Genomic DNA, 23,428 nt, shown 5'->3' on the forward strand with positions numbered 1-23,428 from the left:
AAGATAATGTAAAATAGCATCTCTTAAATTTTTACTGGTTTTCGGACCGCCTCCCTGCCCTCTCCCTCCCCCTAAATTTACAGCTTAGACCTTTACAGTCTACTTGGATAGACATTTAGCTTAAATTTGAGACGTAACTATGATTCATTGCTGGCCCTCTGAGGACATCCGTGTAATGTTGCTGGCAGCGAATGGCTACTGCTCTGCCTCTTGAGAGTGGCTCTATTTCAACGACGTGGGAAATCAACTCTCAATATCCAGCTTTCAAAGCACTGTAAGATCTATGTTGAAGTGTTATGTAAATGTAAGCCCTTTTTATTTCTGAAAGACAACTGTATGGAGGTGGGCAACACTGGCCTGCTTTACTTTCTAATATGGCATTAATTATAATGCACTAGCCCATTTTCCATGCGCTGAGTCACACTGATAACGAAATACCACATATAATTCCCTTCATTCGTTGCTCTGAAAGTCTCTGGCAAATGTGAAACATATGCTACGCACAGTTCCTCCAGAGGGGCAGGTGGCTGTGTGAAGGGATTGCTTAGATGTGTGATCAGAAGAGATCACTGTGAGTGTGGGAACTGGCCTGCTGCACTACGCAGACCTAGAACCTCGTCTGGAAATTTTGGTGGAGCCCAGAACATCAGTTTGAGATCTGATGTCTTCAGAAAAATGCCCAGGTGGGTGAAACAGGAGGCATTTGGGGGAATGACTTTACTCCTCTAAACCCAATATGAGACGGTGAGTTCCCCAGGGCAGGGGACCATCTCTGCTTGGTCTCGGTGTGGGTTTCTTAGGTGCTGCTGCAATACGGATCATAAGTATGGTGAATTTTTTATTCAGCTGAATGACCTGGCAGACAGGTTTCTCTGTGCAGTGACAGTAGAGAAGGGTAACAGCAGCCTGGTAACGAGTGTCTTGGCAATGTGATAGAAATAGGCTGTTTTCTTCAGAATCCCTTTTCCAGCTACGTTTCTATCTCAGTACATTTTTTTATTATCAGCACTGCAGGCTACTTCTTGCTTGCTGCAATTTGATCGGAGTTTGATGAACTTAAGCATTTTTTCTGCTTTCATTTGTAAAAAGCAAGAAATACAGTTCTATGAAATGTAAAAGCAATTCATAATAGAAATCTCTACTAATAGAAGAGGTGATACAGTGAGCATATGAGAGTCTTCAGATTTGGGGCTAGAGAAAGATAATAGCTAATTGTCTGAACAATTATTTCTGTATTAGATAATGAGAGTTGCTGAAATTGCTAGTTGTATAAATGAGACATCCTGCATTATTGATCAGGCTTCTTTGTTTTAGCTGCACTGGAAGTATGCATTTCACTTTTACATGGCTTTTTATCAGATCTAAACCCGACATGCAATGATCTATTCATATGGTAATTATTTTTTTTTCATGAAAAAAGCTAAATACTGAAATATGTTTAAAGTAAGGCTGCATTATCTATCTCTCATGGGCTACCCTTATGGTGCAGGAACATATTCGTTGACATAATCAGTTTGATCAGTAGTCTATCTAGTCTAGTGTTTTACCTCTGTCTGATAATAAGCACTTAATGTTTCAGGAGTCTAACAAACCTGGTTACTTCAACTGAGCAACATTATACGTAACAGGAATAGTCCTTCCTGACCTTGTGAGCTGCTTTAGTCATTATATGAAGTGTAGTTACTTTTAGTAATTAAAAGTAGAGAAAAAGAATATTGAAATACAATCTCTAAAGCCCTGGAGGTCAAACCTACACATGAATGACATTTTGTTTGCTGTTCCACAATGCTGTGACAGTTGTAATATTATCTAGTCTGATTTTGCTCAAAGGAATTGGATTTCAAATAAACCTATTCCAAAAAGAAGCATGAAAACAGAGCTAAACAGAAGCCATCATCCTGTTAGTACCACGAGTTGCCTAATGACATGCCATGATTAAACATTTGACCTTGACGAGTTACAGTAAAAAAGGGGAAAAAAGTATGTGTATTCCTTATAATTTTACTATTTTTCTTCAGAGGCACAATTTTTACTTAGCTTTGGTGAAATAATGATTATTGCACATATTTCTGGAGTGCCATTGTCTGTAATATTAATTCCTTTAAAAACCAAAAAAAAGATACGTATTAGTGAACCCTCTTTACACTATGGTTTTAGAATAGGAGAGGCTTTGCAGTCAATTATTTATGTGCAATAAGTACTGAAAGCCTTATTATCTCAGAATAATCAATGTTTGGCTGAAGCTTGAGAACACTAATAGCTAATCTTAAAAGTCCTGATCCAGTGTCATTTGAAATAATGGCAGAACTCCCATTGATTTTAAGCGAAGGAGGATGAGGCCAAAAAGTACTGCTTTGGGAGATAATTTTAGATAATCAGTTGAAAACATCTGTAAAAGAACAGAAAACTTGACATTCACTCCCTGCATAATATGGTATGAAGTATTTCGGCAGGCAGGAGCTCTTGACTTCAAAATGGTGTATATCTGTATTTTCTGTTCCCTTGGGGAGCCTTGTTTAAGTGTATATCTACTGCGCTGGTGTTACCGTCTCTGGGAGTAGACAGATGGCAACTGGAAAAGTTATGAGCGAACTGGGGAGGAGTAAGGACACTCAGTGAAATATTGAAATACCTGCATATCTTTTTGTTTAACGCTCAAGTTACTTCTTTTTTCCTTCAATCCCCAGCAAATTTTTCTCTCCAGGATATGCTCTCACTCATTCTTATGGGGCCTTTCATTGTTATCTCTCCTCAGCAACTCTGATAATTTGCCTGTGTCAGTGCAGAGCAGCTTGTGGTATGTGGGGAGCCTCTCTCCTCCTGGGAATCCTGGAAGATAACATAAGAAATAAAGGAAGTGACACCCAAAATACAAGAGAGAGTACCAGTGCTTCGGGACGCCTTCTGGTGCAGGGTCTGGTGCAGGCTCAGACTTGTGGGTCTTGGGTCAGCTTGTAGGGCAGGGCTGGACAAAGAAGCCAAGGAGGTATTCAAAGATTGCAAGGAAGAAGGAAAGAGGAGTTTCTGGCATTTGGTGAGCCATTCCATTCTCAGATGGGGGGCTGCTGTTTTCTGAGTTTGCATGAATGATGAAGGGTAGATTTTGGCTACATCTGGAGGAAGGTCTGAAATGTGATTTAATTATTATTATTAAAAAAAAAAAAATCCTCCAGAACTCAACCTGCTTGTCCATCCAAGCCAAAAAGGCTATCAGAACTTCATTTTAAAGGTTGTTTCTTCTCATTTGCTTATCTACAAAGAATAGGAAAACCAGGAAAGAAGGCAGGAATGGTTCTGATGAATGCAGCAGTAATTAAAAAAAAAAAAGAAATTAGGTGTCCTCTGTACTATCCTTTCTGCAGGGGTAAGGTATACCAAACCTTGTATTGCCCTTATTAAAAGTAAGTAGATTCTGTTTAATAGTGCTAATCTGTGACCACACTTGGGGGGGGGGGGGGGGGTGTGTCTGTTTATTGATTGAGTGGAGTTATTTTTTAATAGAAGAGTTTATTTTCTGAAGAAAGGGAGTCCTTTCCCATTCTTTTACTGGCAGTGCTGGGGGATGCCCAGCACTGTCAGTGTTGAGTGGCAAACTAGAAAAGCTTTCCTCTAGTGAGGAAGAGGCAGCATCAGGAAGCAGCCTGCAGATAAGCAGATATCACTAAGTAGGGAAGTAGGACAGATACCCTGAGACAGCATCTGGCAGAGCAAGGGAAGAGACGTGAACTCTCCTTTCCAGAGAAAGCCAGAGAAGGAGCTGGAGGGACCCAGCTCCTAGAAAAGAGCCAAAAGTTCTGAAACTCCATAATATTTAGGTGCTGAGCTCACACTGATTTCAGTCTTAACAAGTGCTATATTTAGTTTCACTTCTGTTCCTTAATACAGTCCCAGTCCAATTTAGGAACAGAGTGGCCTCAAAGAAACTTGAAAATTTCAGCAGTTTGTTGCCTTTTTCCACCTCAGAATGGCTTTTTCTGCTCCTGCAAATAGGAAACAAAATACTGATCTTGGCAAAGCATATTCGATGGTCCAGTTTGGCATATATATTTACCTATCTTTTCATCCATATACTTATATAGACCATGAAATCATAATATCGGAGTGTAGCAACAACCCGTGACAGTATTGCTAAGTGATTTAAGAATACTCTGTTTAATAAACTAGAGGGTTTTTTTTCCCCTCTCTAAAACAGTGAGCTACATTCTCTCATTTCTCATTCAGTCACACATTAAGACAGATTTGACCAAGTATTTTTAGTTGGAGATTTGGAGCGGCTAAAGTAAGAAATCCTCTTAATAAAAATAGGAGCTTTTTTTAAACTATCTTTTATACCAGTGTAATTCCATTGACTTCACAAGATTTATTCCTAATACATTCTGATAGGAAAAGAGTACCAGGTTGTGGGCACTTTTATTTTTCTTTTATGCTGTGGGGGTAACATTGTCACTGTGCTCAAGTCCTTCCAAAGACAGAACTATTTTGTATAGCTTTTCCTTTTTACTAGTTGATGACATGCTACAGTACCTAGGTAAATAAGTACTAAATATGAATATACAATACAATCATTACTTATTTTCCTGATGATGAAGATAGTTTTCTGGTTTTTGTGAAGCATCACAAGTCATCCTGGGTTTCCTGCAGGACTGCAAGCTGGGGTAAGTATGAAATGGGCAGGACAGAGCCAAGTCAGAGGCACTCTATAAACTTCAGCAATTTTCATCAGTTTTGCTTTGAATGACAAGAAATATTAAGCTTCTGTCTTCCAGGGGAATATTTCTCAGTAAACTATGTTTACCAATAGCTTTCAAATTTCAACCTGATGCTTTTGTTATTAAATGAAGCAAGATTGTAGGGAGAGAGACTTTATTTTATTTATCTTTTATTAGACCAGCTCATACTGTTGGATAAAAAACAGACAAGCTTCCAGGTGCAGAAATCCGTCTTCAGTTTTGAAACAGAAGCCAATTTCAAGCCAGATGGAGGCTAGGGACAATTGTTTTGAGTTTAACTTTGTTATAGTGATCAGTTGAACAAATAGAAGAGAAAAAGGTGTCTGACACCTTGAAGCAGATGAGGATGTTAGTGAAGTCAGATGTGATAAGGTTGCGATAAATGTGTCTGAAATAGCTAACAGAGTCCAGAAGTGCTGCCGTTATTAAAAGGAGAGTCAAGGCAAGGGACAAGAAAACTGAATGGTAGAAATCTAGACAGGTGCAATTCACCAAATCCAACTGTACAATAAACGTTTTGGAAGAGACTGATTGAATCGCGAATCAAAGCCTCATTTTCATAGGAACACAAGAAGCTATAGGGGTCTCTTTCAATATCGCAGTGAGTGACAAAAAGTAGGTGCTTACAAAGTAGTTTTGAGCCTTTGGATGTTGAGGAGTTTCTTAAAGCTGTAAAATATTTGTAAATCTCTAAGGGTAGGACAGTGAGCAGTCCAAGCTAGTTACCCTGGGCCCTCAATGGTGAAAAATAGGCACACTGGAAGAGTGACTTAGTCTTGTATTCAACAGATGTTTAGGGCTATTTGTCTCCATTGATACAAAGGCAGTCTAGAGTGAGTAACTCAGGTTTAGGCAGTTAACTTCTGAAGTGAGCTTCTGACATCTGAAGTGAATCTCCCTCAAGTTTCCAGGACTTGAAAACACAATAGGGTTGCAGGAATGGCCTTGAGCACCGACCCAGGACCGTCTGCATTGCCAGGCACTGTTCCCAGTAGGCGTTTGGATGTGTGCCTCCCCTTTGGGAAGGCGAAGGGAAGAGCTGAGTGGATGCAAGCGTTGCTGTCCCACAGAGCAGGACCTGTCTTATTTAACCAGCATCGACGCAGACTCTGTCACTTGAACTCAAGTACTTACAAGTCCGTGAGCCTTAAAAATCTGCACCCTGGTGCAGTTTTCAGAAGTGCCTCCACTGCATTAGCTTTACTCTAAAAACAAGATGAGATCTTGCCAGAAATCTTGTCTTTATAAAGGTAATCCTTCTATATTTATCCATGCATTCATTCTCTGGGTATTAAATTCAAATAGAGATTATTCTTTTAAATGTTTGCGTAGATCTCTGCTGCTCTTTATTTTGTTATTCTTTGCTAAAACAATGCCATTGCTGTAGAAGTGTTTTATGGTTTTTTTTTTAAATTATTCTCCACTTTAATAAGAAATATTAGGAAACCTTAGTAACCCTTCCTTATTAAAAATGAGATTCTGTTCACTGAAAACTGCAGCAAATGACTGGATGCTCGATATTTGAGTTCCCCAGGAAACTCATACAGTATAGAGTTTGTGCTTGCAAGCTGACCTTTCCTTCATTATATAAGAAAAAAAATAATCTTTTTGAAAGTCAAGTTGAAGATAAGATCAGCATGGTGGGCTGGTAATTACATAAAGTAATGTTCAGTCATTAGATAAAATGTACAGTTGATCCTATGGCTTAGATGTGGGCGAGGAATATAATCTAGCTTTACTGGTATAAAAGAAAGATGCAACTTTTTCATACATCAGTTTCGGGAACGTACATCCAAGCATCAAGGACAGCTCACCTTCAAACACCATCCTGCAGTTTCTCAGCTGTCTGATTTATTCTTGTTGAACAAGGGAGGTAATATATTTTTAAATTTTTGTTACTGTTAAAGAGGAACAATTACATATTTTTTTTACAGTCTCTTTCCCTTCTCTCCAAAAGTTTTCTTCTTCCATTCTGTCAAAGTTTTTACTTTGAAAATTAATTTAAAGGTTGCTTTGGGACTAAAACATCAGTGCTTGGCGTTAAACTAGCTTTCTAAGTAAAGAGAAAATGAGGTTCTAGAATTGTATTGCAGCTAAATGTTGATATTTTGTGATTTCTGATCGGGTCTGGTAATTCTTCATCGGTAACTTTGTGTTTTTCTCCTCGTCAACAGTGTTGCTGTCAAATGTCAAACATTACACAACCTGTGGTACTGACACATCTTTTAGAGTCTTTAAGTTACTGGTCATGATTAAATATGTTAAGGGAAGAGGGAAAAGAAATGTTAGTGAAGATTTCTCAGTCTTCAGTGATCTGCTAGCAGGTTACTGTGTACATGACACTGGGCTGCAAGTGAAGAGCTGGCGGTTGTAGTTCGTTGTTGCTGTGACACAGCCGTACCTCATGGCCAAGCATCCCAGAAAGAAATGAACACAATGTGCAAAGTGTTTAACTGTTGTTGGGTGTGACAGCACCACTGTCACCCTATGGAAAAGTATAGAAGGATGTCCCATGTTTATGCTGAAAACTTTAGGTTATTTTGTACAATCAGTACAAAGGATGCCCGTTGAACAGAGCTTGCTGGCACATCTGTGCCAGGACATGGACCACAGAGTTAGATGAGGGATTCTGATCCAGTGGAGCTTCACATGAATGTAAAGGCATCCACAGAGTCCCATGCGTACCTGAACAGAAGACCCGTTTGCAAATACAGATGATTGCCTGTCTTTGTGAGGGTAACAGGTAACATGATAACTTATTTACAGAAAAAGACAAGATATTGTAAATAATGAGATGAGACTTTAACTGCTGGGGAAGATTTAAAATTACTATCTTTCCAAAGAGCTGCTGAAATTCATGCATTATATAATGTTCCAATAGCTTTAGAAAGATAATAATTAATAGATTAAAGTAAAAGCTTCCTTTGATTTGATGGTGAGATGAAATGAGTGGTGTAGACACTAACTGGGTTAGCAACATGGGCACAGTCAGAAAACCAAGTAAGACCGTCAGGCAAAATGGCTGTTGCATTGGAAGAGTAGACATCTGGGTTTTATTGACAGGTATCTTCAGTGGTTTTGGTATGAGCCTGACAGTCTGACTCAATAGAGGAAGTGCAGAACTACAATTTCAATTCCCGTTTTGGCTAATGTAATTTAAACAACTTCCCTCTGGGATTGCCTCAAAGCCTTATAATGTACCAAATCATAGCATTATGTGTTCTTAGAAAAATTAGGATGGAGAATGTCACTGTGCCTTCAGCAAAAAGCATGAAATCACGGAATAATCAGTCAAGGGTTGTGGTGTTATTCCTGTGGCTGGCATCTTATTGGAGCTGTTGGAGCATCCAGGCTATCAGAAGGCTCAGGATGATGTGGAAACAGGTCATTTGGAAAAGGCTGTCTGTCTTCTCTTGCTGGTGCATGGGACCCTCCAGCCAGCTCCTCACACTCTGAGGAATGTCCCCTTGGATGGAGCAGGGCTTGATGTTAAAGTGTGGAATTGTGTCCCAGTGCAGGTAAGTCTGCCAGCAGTCACACCCCCTCTATGGGGCTGGAAAAAGCGTATGCAGTAAACAACCTTAAAAAAAGCCTTATTTGCTGGAGAGAGGGATCCAGCCAATTTATTCAGCGCGACTCCATAGATGTGGCTGAGCTCAGTTCAGTTCCCAAAACATTTGGCAGGACCATAGGAGGCTGTGGATCTAAACGGTGTGAAGGACCACCTTTGTCCTGCGGACACAGGTTACTCTTGTCGAGGGAACAGGGTGCAGAGAGCTGGCAGCTGCTTCTCAGAAACCTGAGAGCCATGTTCAAAGCTTCCGTGGGGCTGCCGTGTTAACGGCATCCCCCCCTTTCCTTTGCCACCCGTTGACTAACATCAGAAGAGTATTTCTTGTACTTGGATGGGGTTTTTTTGGTAAAAGCCCAAGCAGAGATGTGTGATTACAGGTTGCGTTCAGCCTGCATGCGTACATACATTGAACTGGCTTTTTGATACCTCTTCCAAATGCTTCTTTCCAGTGCTTCCACAATTGCTACCAATGGTTTTTCTTCCTGTTCATTAGTGGCTCTTTTTAACTCCTTTATCCTCTGCCAGCATGAACTGACTCACTGTGCAGGTGGGAGGGAGGAGGCGAAGTTACTTGTACCCAGCGCCCAACCCTTGCCACCTGTTAATTGCAACTTCATTAGCCTCTTAGCCATTCAGTTTAGCTGGGCTTCAGATCAGTCTCTTACCTCTCGTTTTTGCTGTCTTAATTAGAAAGAGGCTTCAGATCAGTCTCTTACCTCTAGTTTTTGCTCTCTTAATTAGAAAGAGGCTTGTTTCCACCTTGTGCCTTCATTCATTGCACCAGAGAGCACTGCACATCGCTCTTGCTCATAAACTTTGTTTCTTTCCACTTTGCTAACCCCCGTCAGGCAAGGGCCATGTTCTTGTCATCCTGCCTTTGGTCTCAGCCTCATCTGCCTGGGCATGATCTTTTTCTGATTGCTGCAAGAATGGAGCTCTCTGATTTTGTTTCCTGGTTTCAAAGCTACCTTGTAGGGCCTGTGCTCCGCTGCCATCTGAACTGCTACCTTTGATGACTGCATTGTACGTGTGTTTAATCAATGAACCAAGACCTGCTGACCTGTGCGTCGCAGCCTCACGTCCCCATATATCTCTGGGAATTTGTGCAGTGATGGAGCATCCCTCTGCTAATCAATACCCTCTTTGCACACATCCCAGTACTCCAGGTTCATTCTCAGGTAACGATACCAGGCAAGTGGCTTCACTCCTTGGACGACCTCAGGTTTGCCTTTCCCTCCAGTTGTGAGCAGGCGTTACTTGAACATTTGCATCATTGTGGCAGTCCTTGCAGGGATTCTGCTGGATAGGTGCAAAATCTCCAAAGAAATAAGTTTCCATTATGTGAAAGCTATCTTCATTTAATTATACTTCATTTTCTACCATCTTTCCTGGTTAGGGTTGTCAGTGCCTTCTCTGATCAGTATAGCATGCTTAAAGAACCTCTGCACCAAAACTCAAGATCAATTTCTTTGTTGCTGGCATTATTGTCCTTCTCACTGCCACCTCATTTTTAGAAATATTTGGGGCCACAATTTGATCTTTCCCTGGAGAATATTTATCACGGAGTAGCAGCATTGACCGGTGTATTTGGTGTATTTGGAGGAAGAGAAGCTTTTAAGTATTTTAGGATTGAATGCTTTTTTTTCAGTATCTAAAGTGTACATATCAGTGTTGTCAGCTTGGAGGCTTATCCCGCACATCAGTCATTAGCACATCATGCTCTTGTGTGACAGTTTCAGTCTTTTAAAGTCAAGGGATCAGGTGGTCTGCACAGGCACAGAAGAAACAGTTCAAAATATCCAGTTGCAAGGGTCTGGAGATGCCGTCAGCGCTGCAGTTCAGACACAGCCCAAACAAGCTGTCAGTTAGCTCCAGACACAGCCTGGGGAGGGGGGGTGACTGCAGAGGTGGAGAGATCTGCATGATCAGCTAATATTTCTGGGAAGGCAGGTAAATGGCTTGGTGATTAGGAGCAGGGGGCTTGGGATGCTGCCTGGGGTGCTTGGCTGAAGCCAGTCAGGAGCAACTGGGGCCAGTGAACCAGGCGCTGCTGCACAGCCATAGCCAAACACCCTCTCTTCAGGGGGAAGGTGAGCGGTGCTCAGCCCAGAATCCCTCACAGGGTAATCTGAAATGTGCTCTGTGTCTCAGCAATAAAAAGAACTTGAGACTCAATCCGTCAAGACAAGGCTGTCCCCAGCCAGCCTGGCTGGGTAAAGAAGTGCTGCTGTCTCTGTCACCTGCACAGGCTGCCCCGGATGGGCAATTTCATAATTCAGCATCCTTTATACATCCTTTTATCCATGGACTCAATTGCTTCACCATGGGATATGTCATTCCCGTTCATTTCTAAAGGAAGGGCTCAGGCCTATGCTTTAGAAGAAAATAATTTTTAAGGGGGAAAATCTGTTTTCTGAGTGAGAGACTGGGCAAAATGGTCTGTGATTGGGCACAATGAAATTGTCAGTACAATACAGGGGCTTAGTGCTTGAGAAAGAAGGTTACAAACTTCATGCCTAAAATACTACATTTTAATACTGACAAGAGAAGAAGTGAGGTTCAGTATTTTGTTTTATGTGTTCATAGCTCAGGTGAATCCAATATTTTTAAAAGTAGTATTAGTTGACCAGATATTTATAACATGAAGATCTGAAAACACGTGTGGCATCTTTAGCCTAACTCAGGTCCTGCCTGACTTTCCAGTGAGGGAGATCCTCCCAGGACATGCCACAGGCACATAGCACTTCTCTGGCTCAAAAGAAACACCAATTTCTTACGAACAGTTTATGACCATTTTTTTGTCTCTGACCAGGCCTGTACAAAGTGCTTCAGAATAATTTTAAAGGTCCTATGGTAGTTACCAAAAAGCATCCTGCCGATCTGCATGTAGCCCTTATTTAGCACATCTGATGTTTGGATATGGAGAGAACTGAGGTTTCACGTCCTGTCCCCCCAGCCACCGTGAAATCTTACTGCAAATGATGGTGAAAAAAAGTTAATTAATTTTAAAAAATCAACAAGAGTATTTGTTATGGTATTCATATAGTTACAACTTATATATTCTGCATCTTTAATATTGTAGTTCCCCCAGTTATTCATATCAGAGATATGCATTACCGTGTGGTATAGATTTGATCTGGATCAAATATAGCCACACAACTGCATTTCTGTTGAATTACCCAGAGAACAAGCGATATGCTATTTATGGCCACTTCATCTCATGTGCTAGCTGTAGAAGGACAGATGTGCAGTGCCGCAGGTAGCCTTCTTGCACAAAATTAATCTATTGAAAAGATTTTTAAAAGTTCAAGCTGACCAGGATGTGTTTATACCAAACCATCTTTCTGTTACTCAGAACCCAAAAGCCAAGTTGCTGCATCAGTAAAACGAAGCCTAAAAGAAATCTCGGTCCAGAAGGTTGCAGGGATGCTGAACTCCCTGGGACTCCCCTGACCCCGTGTGATGCAGGTGGCCCTGGGGCTCTTTCGAGCCCTCCTGAGCTCGCTCTCGGCACCCTGTCTGCTCGGGCACTCTGGAGCACAGCGTGTCGTGGCCCTCTCATTACATAGATCGGAGGAGCTTTCTCCCACCGAGGGACAGGACTGTGAAAATCTGTTTGTGCGGACTTTGGCACTAAAGAAGTCATGGAATCCTAGAATCCTAGAATCATTTAGGTTGGAAAAGACCTTTAAGATCATTGAGTCCAACCGCTAACCTAGCACTGCCAAGTCCACCACTAAACCGCGTCCCTAACCACCACATCTACACGTCTTTTAGATACCTCCAGGGATGGTGACTCCACCACTTCCCTGGGCAGCCCGTTCCAATGCTTGACAACCCTTTCAGTGAAGAATTTTTTCCTAATATCGAATCTAAACCTCCCCTGCCACAACTTCAGGCCATTTCAGTGTGTGGACAAATAATCTGACTCTTGGTTCAGGAAATTATGTCCTGATGTGAAATCATTTTCCTTGAAATTAGTCTTTCCATGTCCCAGATTCTGCAGATTCTTTCGTCTTCTCTGTAAGCATTTGCTGGCTTTATCCAGTCTAACATAAATATTAGACAGTTATGACATTTGAAGTTTATGTGCTGTGGCTTATATTAATATTCAGAAAAAAAATTGTTAAGGCCAGAAAGGCACATTTTCGTTATTGTGATGAATTCAATTTTCTGAGCCTATAAAATGCACATCAGTACACTGCATTTTCAGTTTCCAATCCCAGTTCTAAATTGTCTCTGTTACTTGCACTGAATGCTGTATCAGTGTGTAGCCTAGATACCGGTATTGTACCCAGTGCAAAATAGTCCTTTAAAAATGTGTATATTTGTATTTCCAGACAGATCATGGATTCCTGCGGGAAGTATGCAGCTGTCACTTTGACCATTTTGTCTGTATTTCTGCATCTTCTTCATGCTTTCCCAGATGGAGAGTTTCTCATGCAGGGTAAGCTGCTTTCAGCGTTCAGAAATAAGTCAATTATTCGTAGAGAGTATTAATTAAACTTTCACATGTTTTATAAATGTGGTCATAAATCTTACCATTCCGTTGCATTTATTGACACTGAGATATGAAGGTATAATAAATCAAGATAATTTTGCTATGAGTATACTTCCTATTTCTTCTCTAAACTTGATTTCTCCAGGTCAAGAGTCTCCCAGATGACCATGTCCTCATGTTGACGTGGGTGATCTTAACCTTGAAACATTATAGAATAGAAACGTTTTGGTTTCTTGTACTCTTGAGATCTAAATGGCAACGTAACATCAGGAACAGCAGAACCATAGCTTCTCCTCATAATACGCAGAATATTTTTCCTCTGTAGATCCCAGAATATGGGATGTTGGTGGTGTAGCATTCTGCAAAAGAGGTGTATTAGGAAGATTTTAGGGGTGTTTTGGAGGTTGCGGGTTTTTTTATTCAGCCTCGAACTGAATGTAGAAAAATGTGAGCTACAAAAATCTTGGGATCACTGGGCATTTTTAAAACTCTTCATAAGAGAGTCTTGCCTGAAAACAGGCAATGTCTAAGAAGCACTACAAATCCTGCTGGTGCTATTTAACTATCTATAGCTAGTAGGAAGTTTTCTAGGGACTGCTAGTGCAGTAGACATACAAAAACCCCTTCACAACTGTCAAAAAAATTGAAAAGAAAACCAGAAAAGATACAATAATGCTTGTGCCTTACCGAGAAAGTCACAGTCTAGTTTTACAGCCGGTGCATGTTGCAGAGTTGAAGGACCCTAAAGAGGGGAGCTTTTGTGTCTGTGCTTTTCTGTTCTGCAGATGTCAAGCAGCAGAATGCAGCCGGTGCTTCCTCTTACCTCCTGCACTTTCCCTTCCTTTTTGAAAAAGAAAATGCAGCTGGAGACCAAGTAAAAGTCTTTTCCTTATATTTTTATGGCAGGTTGTCCAGAGTGCAAGCTAGGGGAGAACAGATTCTTTTCCAAGCCAGGAGCGCCCATTTACCAATGCACTGGGTGCTGTTTCTCCCGGGCCTATCCCACTCCGATGAGGTCCAAGAAGACCATGCTTGTTCCAAAGAATATTACATCAGAAGCAACGTGCTGCGTAGCAAAGGCTTTCACCAAGGTGAGGGTGTGAATGAGACCTGTTTAAGCTTCTTTTGGGATGCAATGTTTAGCTGAAGCAGTAAATAGAAAAGAACATGTTTTTGCTGGAGGACATTGGAGAACAATTTGAGGGAAGCATTCTTGGCATTTATATCCTTTGCGCTTGGGTTCTTTCTTTTTTCTAAAGAGGAAATTAAAGTGTCAACCAGTACCGAGTCTGATATTCAGTTGGGATGTGGAAATTGGTGCAGTGCCACTGACTTCAGTGAAAATGCTTTGACTCATGACACCTGTGGTTCTGGTAGTGGACTTGTCCCCTCATTTGCAACTCTCCTGAATGTGCACCCTCCCCTTAAATGCTACGTAGTGGGTATTTGATTTTAATAAGTCATTTTTCTTGCTTCTTTCCTGCATAGGCAGGAGTTCTCTGGGAAGGTGGCTGGTCAATACTATCAATTACATATATGGGAATGAGGCACCAAAACCATCTGTGCTCATTAGATTAACTGAGAGTGTGTTTTAATAGTATAACCAGGAGGGAACTGTAAATGTGTGCAACTACTTTGAGCATTTAACACTCTCATCTGGAACGTTGTTTTAAAGAGAGATTCTGCTAAAGCTGATTATTTTGGGAGTGATTCAGCTCCAGGTGAAGAAACCTTAAATTTGACGTAATAAATGGTGAGCTAGTTGAAACAAGCTAAGGTGTCTATCCTATGGTAATCTGAATCAGGCTCATTAAGTGTGTCGACTAGAGGCTCAGTTCAGTTACCCACTCTCAAATGTGGTGCCATTTGAGATATCCTAGGGTACTGAAGCCATCTGTGTATGGCTGGCAGACACAGGACCCATAAAAGACCTTTCAGAGTTGCAGCTGGAGGCTTGGTGAGATCCCCTCTGATGTCTCAAATGGCAATTGACAGCTCTGTGTGCGCAGCTGAACGGAGCACTGGGTCTCCACTGGCTCTGATAAGAGCCCAGATACCTGACTTAGCTATAGACACCTACAGCTGAACCCATCCTGGCTCTTCATCTGAGTAGAGCATAGGTCTTTTTCTAGACCACCAACACTATACTTGCCCTGAGGCAGCAACTAGAATTTGGTTGAGATTAAAAATAAAGATGACTCATTGTGTTTGTGGTCTCCATTTTTACAATCCCCATGTGAAATATTTTAAGGACACTTCCTGATTTTTCGTAGATTGGTTACTTAACACTTTTTGAAAATTAGACACTTTAGAGAAGTGCCAAATTAAGGACACCAAACCATGTCACTATTTATGTCACTATTGAAAACTTTGTCTTTATGGCTCTGAAAACCACTGATGGTGCAGCTTTACAAGCTGGCATTCAGAGGCCGTTCTAGTACACGAACCTCAAAAAGCCTATGAACCTTGTGGTTAAGAAAAAGGCCTCAGACATCTTTTACTTGAGAATGCTGTTTTTACTGTGTAGCTAATCCTAATTATTTATTATATGTGTGTGTTTTCTTTTTTTAAGATTACCCTTAAGGACAATGTGAAGATAGAGAACCATACAGATTGTCACTGCAGCACCTGCTACTATCATAAATCCTAAAGCCTGTCCCTTTGTTAATGATCAAGGACAACGGTGAATGGATTATTTGTTTTTCAGCTTTTATAGCACTGCTGTGTAAAATCTTATGTTTTCTGGTCAAGACACTGGGTAGACCTTTGAGTAAGATGGATGGCTGTTTTATTTCCTCTTTGCTTCTTCATGCATTTAAGTAAGTTTAATTATTTCCATTAGGGATAAAATACAGCACTTGCATGACAACCGAATGCTTGATCTATTTTTAAAATTAACTGTCAGTTAAATCATCAATGTTTCTTGAGGAAAAATGATGATTTAATAGCTTAAAACAAAAAAAAAAAAGATTCTGCTGTGGTTAATTTCTAGATTTCTTTTTTCTATGGGAGAGGGAGGGAAGGAGGAAGGGAGGGATGGGAAAGTGCACAGAAAAAGAAGCAATAATTTCCCCTTATTCATTTAGTGATCAGATTTTTTCAAGACTCAACATTTTGTTTCTTCTGTTTCTCTTCTGTTTTTTCTTTACCTTGTGGACAGAAACTATAACAGTATATCATCTATGCATGGTGCTCTGTCTTTCTGTGCCATCTTTTGTTTTTCTTTGAACTTAATTTCCTCCCACATAGATAGGTAAATGGATGCAGAGTCAGAAGTTATAAAGAATTGTACAGTTTCATGTAGCAATGGTGGAATAGAGGAGTGGTACAACAGTATTAGCTGTTTAAGCTATGCCTGATCAGCATGGTATAGGGCTTTAGTAATTCCCAAATGCAATGTGCTGGACCCAGATATACAAATGAGAAAGGCAGGGAATATGTTAAGTGAGAAGAAGACCACAGAGTATGTACTCAGAATACATGACCTTAATATCATAAACTGGGATTTTAGAGATAGTACTTGTTCAGTTGCAGTGGGTTGGCTCAGGGTCTCTGGAGGAACTGCTTGCAGGTCTGGAGTCTGCCCATGGGAACTGAAGTGAATGAATTCCCCTGGTCTTCACCCTTATTTCTGGGGTGAGAACATTAGCCTTGCTATGGTTGCTGGCTGCAAGGGTTTAAATGTACTGACTCAAAAAGCCTCAGGTATATTTGTGGGGGATTTCCCCGCAGCAGATGCTGTGAGGGTAGCAGTAAGAGCTTCTAATGGGGACAGGGAAAGTTGGCTGGCGTGAGGCTGTGAGGGTGGCTGGATGTCTGCCCCAGTGCCAAATGACTGAAGTAGTTCAGACAGGTCTCCAGGGCTAAGCTGTGATGGGGCTCTTGAGCAGCGCAAGGCCAGCAGGATCTAATGATGGTTTAAATCCGCTATTCATCCACCCTTCTGTCTACTGGAGTGCACATTCAGTGCTATTTTCTAAGAATACAATCATGGCGCTTTGTGGAGAAGAAAAGACTTCTCATAGATAGGGGAGATGAGGTTCTTAGAGAAGCATTATTCAGCATATGTCCAGCAAACCCTATTAGCCTGATCTCCATGCCTTAACCCCCTGATTCAGTCTCTCCCCCCTCGGAACCACTGGTCTGGTCCAGTCCTATGTCCTAGTGCAGAATCAGCTGCACCGTGCCATTCCTGGGAGATGTTTTGCCTCACTTGCTCTTGAAAAAAAACCTCCAGTGGTTTTTCCAGAATCTGCCAAGGAGACTGATCTTGTTGCTTCACTATTCTTACTGTGCTGGAAAACTTCAACCTTCTGGAAAGTTTTTCCTTAATGTTTTATCTATGTCTCATTTGCTTTGACATTACTTTTTGTCAAAGAGGAGGTAGTCCAGTAAGGTGGGCTTTAGGATGAGTTTAATAACATCACTAGCACAGGTTTTCACAGTGAGAAGTCTAATTTCTTATTCTGGATCATCAGTCAAGACATTACAGGAATACATGTCAGCAGCTGCTATAGCTGACTCACAATTCCAAGTTGTTGTACAGTTTTATTAAGCTTGATTGATGCGGGTACTTTTGCAGGAGAGCCAGGTCCTGCCTGGGATTTCTGGGCAACGAGAGAGGAGTGATTTGGAGCTGCAAGATGATTACCTTTGGGAATGGTATTGCATTTTCTCATAACTTTGACAGGACTGAAAGGGAGAGCAGGGAAGCACATTCTCTGAAGTTCACCTGCAGGGGAGATGTGCCTTTTCACCTTGCCAAACTTCTTGGATGACCTCTTTCTTACTCAAGTGAGCTCCTCTGGCAGTATCAAGTACTTACTTGTCTAGCTATGCCTGTGCTGCCCGCAATAGCAGGTTGGTGATATGATAAACTTCTGTTTGCTTCTTCTGAATCAACTTCCACGTTTTGCATTGTAAAACCATAGAAATATTGAAAACCAGTAACCAATTAGAGTGAAACCCGTGCTTTCAAGATGACGTGAGATGTTGTAGCCCTCTGTCATTCTAGGATGCCTAGTCTATTTTTCAGCGGCTTTTCCCTCTTGCTTGTACAAAGCCATTTAGTCATGAACTTCTCAACTCATGGATCCCTCTCCTCCCTAAGGCACCAAGAGCTGGCGAAGTGTGTATTGTGAGGGTATGTGGAATGCGGGGGCATCCGCCTCGTTAAGTCATCTGGCTCCAACTCCTCAGTTTAGAAGAAATAACACATAACAAGGAAAGTGATAAAATAAACACGCGGATACACAAACCTAACAGCAGGCGGTAAGGGAGACAATAAGACAGACCAGACCTCTTCAGCCACTGATGGATGGGCCATTAGCGATCGTCCTCGGGCAGGACTCAGCTCGCTAACCGAGGCGGGGGGAGGCTGCCCTCGGTGCGGGGGTGCGGGGGGGTGTTTGGGGAGGCACGGGGGACTGTGCAAAACTCGTTATGGGATATCGGAAGGGGCCTGTGGGACTGTGCGGAACTTGTTACGGGGTGTTTAGAGGGAGGGCCAAAGGTGGGGAAGGGGGGTGGTGGGGATCAGGGTGGGCTGGGGAGGAGGAAGCGTGGGAAAACAGAGGAGAGGGGTGTTAAGGGGCCGGTCGTGTGTGCAAGCTGCCAGTCAATACGCTTCTCTGACTGAGCCTCTGCTTGATCACTGCAGTCTGCCCTATCTTATTAAATCCTTAACTTTTTTTCCCCTGTATAATCTCGCTTTGCATCCCATGTGTGAGTGCTGCAAGGCCTAAGTGCTAGCAACTGGAGAAGGGACCCACAGGTCTTGGTGCCAGCAACTAGAGAGACCAATATTCAAGAGAGTCATGGGTGGTCCCAACTGGAGGGACCGTGGGCCATAAGGCTTGTAGGTCTAGGTGTCAGCAACTGGAGGGACCAGCGTGTGTGTTTATGTGGGAGAGGCCTAAATAGCAGGACCCACAAATACCGAAGTGTGTTTATTCCCCCCCCCCCAATTACTTTAATCCTCTGTGCATGTGTACGTGTAATTGTACAGCAAATTTTAAGCTGGATTAATTGGTGAGCGGGAGGAAGCCTGCATGTGGAAGGACTTGAGGTCTGAGCCCATGCTGGGTTAGGGGACCCAGGGTCTGGGCACGGGCGGACTGAGCAGCTGTGCTAATATTCAAGGAATCCATGATTGTGGGGACACTTGTGAGACAAGTGCGTAGCACACGCATCTGCTTGCTAGCAAACTTCAAGTTGGACTGGCTGGAGAGTAGGAGGAGACCTGCTTACCAGGTAAGGGAGCCTGAGCATGGGTTTTAGTGGGCTTTACAGGCTGGGCTGATACTCGAGGATCTGTGAATGTGACTGTGCTTGTCAATCTAGAAAGTGAGGGCACATCTGTTTTCATAGAGGACTTTGATCCTGATCAGCCAGAGAAGAGGAACAGGACTCGGTTTACTTATATTTAAGTGAAGGCTGTTGGGTTTTATGTGAGTGTGGCTAAAGGCAGTGGTCTGTCAGGTAGTCTCTGTGTCCAGCTGCCTTGGTGCCCTCTGTGCGTACGTGTGTGTGTGTGCCTGAGACAGATGCTCAGCTTTGCTCCTGGCCAAACCTGCACACAGGGACAGGAGCCGTGTCCATCAGGCTGGGATGGAGAGACCTCCTGAGTCCCTGCATTCCCCCGACTGGGCTGCAGCAGTCAGCAAGGAGGGATCCCTGTGTCCTGGAGTCCATGGGGTTCAGCAGCCAACGTTTACATCCTTAACATGTATTATCCAAATATATTTTTTGACATTATAGCTGTTAGAATCAGGTCAGAATTTAATTGTTTATGTTTGAAAGTGAGTGTAAAACCCAGGCCATAGTCAGAAGAGTAGTGGTGGTGGTTCAGTGAGGTCATACACAGTCAGGACTAGGAAAAACAATGCTACATGTCATTAGGAAGCTAATATAGTTTACTATAATAGAGAATAAATGGGACATGAATGGGAATATATGCTGGAAGACAATCTAGATTTATATCTGTAGGGATTAAATACCAGATTTCCAGTAGGAATGGAAAACAGCAAAAAAAGTACAATATAGTTTCCTTACATTAGAAAATGGCTGAGATAGAGGCTAGATCAGTCATATATATTCGAGAGAACATGGAGAGACAATGTCACAAAATCAGAAGAGAGACTAATCTCTTGTTTACACAGAGAGCCAACATGCATCTTCTATATTTTAGGAACAGGCTATTTGTGCATGGAGATAAAATGAAGTCCTTGTCAGTGTGTAGTAATAAATCAGTCAGGCTGATACTGCGGATTAAAAGTGCTGAAGATCAAGCAGGCTGAAGATAAAAATGATATGTTTTTACTGTCACAGTGACCTATATAAACCTACATCACCATAGCCCTAATAACAAATTCATTCTGTGAGCAGAGGGACTAGTGAAGCTTGATTTCCTGATGATCTGTGCCCTGCCTCACCCAAGATCTGTTTTGCCTCTCCCTCCTCCCTGGGCAGCCCCATCGGGTGCCCTCCTGAGCTGCTGCAGAGCCATCGGCCAGAGCCAGGGCTGTGCCCCTGTTTGTCTGTCCAGCATGTTTTCTTAGGGCTGCTCCTGACTTCTTCTCAATTAGACCCCAATTTTTATATTTTGCCATTAGCAGGTGTTGATTTTCGCAAAACTGGTACGACCTTCCAAGGGCTGAGTTCATTACCCATCACCCAAAAATCCTCAAGACCGACCAAAGGGTTAAACAGTTGCTGAGGAACGGCTGTCAGACAGCTGTGTGGACAGACAGACAGCATGAGTGCCTCACTGTTTTGAGGTGCCAGGCTAAAAATTCTTCCGATGATTCATAGGTATTGCGATTTCCAGTCCACAGCTGGTGAGTGCGGGAAGGGTATCTCCTCGGCAGAAAGATAAAGCTCTCGAGCTGTAGAGATTTTAATGAACTGAAATTTCAGATCAAGCTTCTTACTCCTAGCAAGCCTGAGAAGCTCCAAGTGAGCAGCAGCCTTCCTTTTCTCTCCGTATCACCCTGCCTAAACAATGATTTTAAAGAGTGGTGAGGGAGAAAAAAGGTTATCCCAGGGCTTGTGTTGGATAAGTACAGGCTATGTGTCTCCCCTTTACAGCTGGGCAAAATCTCCTTACTAACTTGGAAGCCACCTAAATATATTCATATATAGCAGGAGCCTCTTGCAGTGGAGGGAAGGGCATTTGGCTTTGTCAAAGCAGATTGCCATGAAAAAAGAGAGATTTGAAGATGATGTCAGGAAACATGTAAACACATTTGATGATGGAATGAAGCTAACAGTTAATCACTTCATTAGTCTCTGGAGGATTTCCCCATTTAAGGGGTTTCCCTGTTGCTCCGCAGTTTCCCACGTCTCTGGCATATGTTAACTCAGCACTTGGCCCGTGGTCAGGTTGGAATAAGATGCCATCTCATTATATGCACACATGTAAGCAGTAAATCTAACAGTTACTGTCCTGCCAAACCATTCTGGGTGTTGAGGTATGACAGAAACCAGTATTCTTTTGGTTGAGGGAAACAAAAAAGCCAGCAGATTTGCTTTGGGAGAGGATTTCAGCTCAGTGTAATTTCTTGGGAATTTGTTTTTTATTTATTTGATAATATGTTTTTAAAATCATCTGTCTCTCTCCATGATTTGGATGGTCTAAAAGCATAAGAAATGCCTTTCTGGTCAAAGCAATCATCGTTCTAGCCTAAGTACTCTGTTTCTGACTCTGGCAAGATCAGATGCTGTTTATGGGAGCACATGAGTCTGGCCACTTCTTGCAGTCAGTTCCCCTTGTGCCACTCCCAGTATCCACATTTGTTTACTGGGGTGTGTTAGAGGGTACTTCTCTGCCTTGTTCTTTTTGTATCTATCCGTGCGCTTCTCTTCTGTGAATTTATCTAGTCTGGTTTGAACCTGCTGATATTATCTGCCTCCATAACCTCTTGTCACAATAAGTTACAGAAGTATAAAAAATACTTTAATCTGTTTTAAAATAATTTCCTAGATACTGCCTTCGTTAATTTGTAATACTCAACTGTTCCTCTTCTTAGCATTTTCCTCTCCATTGCAGAGCCCAGCATTTTTAGGTCTTCCCTTGTCAGGCAGCTGCTTGATCATTTTGGTTGGTTTTCTCCGTACCTGCTTTAACTCTCCTGCATCCTTCCTGAGATGCAGAAAGCAGACCATGAACTGTACTCAAGTGTGGTTACACCAAAGTTATATGTAGCATCAAAATGATGCCCTCTGTCTTGTTCTCAGTACCCTTTTTCATGATACTGTTTTGGCTTTTATTGATGTCCAGAGACTTGTCAATCATGACTCTTAAGATCTTTTTTTCTGACATGCTGCTGTCAGTTCTATATTCAGCATCATGTAGGTGTAGTTTGGCTTATTTTTCCCTAGATGCATTAAATTACTTTTATGTACTCTGAAGCTTTTGTGACACCTGTTCGCCCATTTTGGTTTTTGTGGTCTTCCTGGTTCTTCACCATCAGCATAAGAGTTGGCTGCCTGAAAAAGAGTTTAGTACAATCTGTGAATTTGGAAATTTCACTGTGGATTCCTTTCGCTAGGTCTCTGATGAAAACATTGAATAAAACTGATTCCATAATTTTTCCTTGAATGTAAAAAGCCCCATTAAGCCTTATCGTTTGTTCCCTATCCTTTAGCCAGCTTTTACTTTGTAAGAGAAACCTTTCCTCCAACCCTGTGCCAACTTAAATTTCTTTAAAAACACTCTTTCAGCATTATTTTGGCATGTCTCCATTTTCTGCAGTTATAATTGTAAACCACCCCAAATCTTAGTATCCAGCTCAAGCTGGATACTCAAGCTGTTGCTTGATAGAGATTGAACAACCGCCTGGTAGCTGCTAAGACTTCCTTTACCCTGCCGCTGGGTTTGGAGTCAGGTCTTACAGCTGAGCCAGTTTTCCTTTCTTGAAAATTTCATAAGGATATTTTCTTTTGGAGCAAGCCTAGCTATAGTTAGGCTCAGAGACAGCAACGCTTGAGCTTCCTGGCTGCATCGCCACTTCCTACACCTCCGCATGGGGAGAGCCTGGAGAAGAATCAGTCCAGAAATAAAACCACCACTCCGACCACAGCTCCTGTCCCTGTTTCTCCTCCTTCCAGAAATTATTATAGTAAGTCACTGCTAGCCTGTATCAACACAATAACTTTTACCACATGGTCACAGCTAAGCTAACCAGTGTTTAAAGAGGAAGAGCCAACATGCTCTTTTTCTCTCTCTTTTTTTCCTTTTCATTTTCTTTCCCCTCATCATTCACTGCCCATCTTCTCCATAGTGATACTTGAGTGAGTGCAGAGGCCCGTCAGCTCTCATCCTCAGCAGACAGAGATAGAGGATGTTATTCCTTGTTCTCACTCCTTAACATGAGTGTACACTCATTAATTTGCCAAGTCAGCTAAGGCCAGATGAGGGCATGAAGGGAGAATTTTTTTTCCCCCCTGCAAGTTTTTGAGTTAGTTTGATTTGGAATAGCTATGTTTTTGCATGTGTTTGTCATTTCATTTGTTTTATGTCTTTATACTAAGCAGTTCATAATGTTCCTTTCATGCAAATATACTCCCAGAGGAGGATACAACAACAAAGCAATTCTGAAAAGTCACCAAATAAATTAAAGC

At 42.0% G+C, this 23,428-nt stretch overlaps 1 protein-coding gene across 4 annotated transcripts; it reads left to right on the forward strand.

Annotated features, from left to right (window-relative positions):
• The first annotated feature begins 349 nt into the window (after nucleotides 1-349).
• On the forward strand, nucleotides 350-15,790 carry CGA (glycoprotein hormones, alpha polypeptide). 4 transcript variants are annotated; one of them, XM_029997099.1, is made up of 4 exons: nucleotides 350-683; nucleotides 12,645-12,751; nucleotides 13,712-13,896; nucleotides 15,378-15,790. In XM_029997099.1, the coding sequence occupies exons 1-4, from the start codon at nucleotides 676-678 to the stop codon at nucleotides 15,453-15,455; spliced, it is 378 nt and encodes a 125-aa protein (XP_029852959.1). In that variant the 5' UTR covers nucleotides 350-675; the 3' UTR covers nucleotides 15,456-15,790. The 4 variants fall into 4 exon arrangements, with proteins under 4 accessions (XP_029852959.1, XP_029852984.1, XP_029852977.1 ...); XM_029997124.1 differs by having other exon boundaries at nucleotides 12,649-12,751; XM_029997117.1 differs by lacking the exon at nucleotides 350-683 and adding an exon at nucleotides 4,599-4,655.
• The last annotated feature ends 7,638 nt before the right edge of the window (nucleotides 15,791-23,428 follow it).

The sequence above is a fragment of the Aquila chrysaetos genome, chromosome 2 (assembly GCF_900496995.4).
Source record: "Aquila chrysaetos chrysaetos chromosome 2, bAquChr1.4, whole genome shotgun sequence".
NCBI classification, from domain to species: domain Eukaryota; kingdom Metazoa; phylum Chordata; class Aves; order Accipitriformes; family Accipitridae; genus Aquila; species Aquila chrysaetos.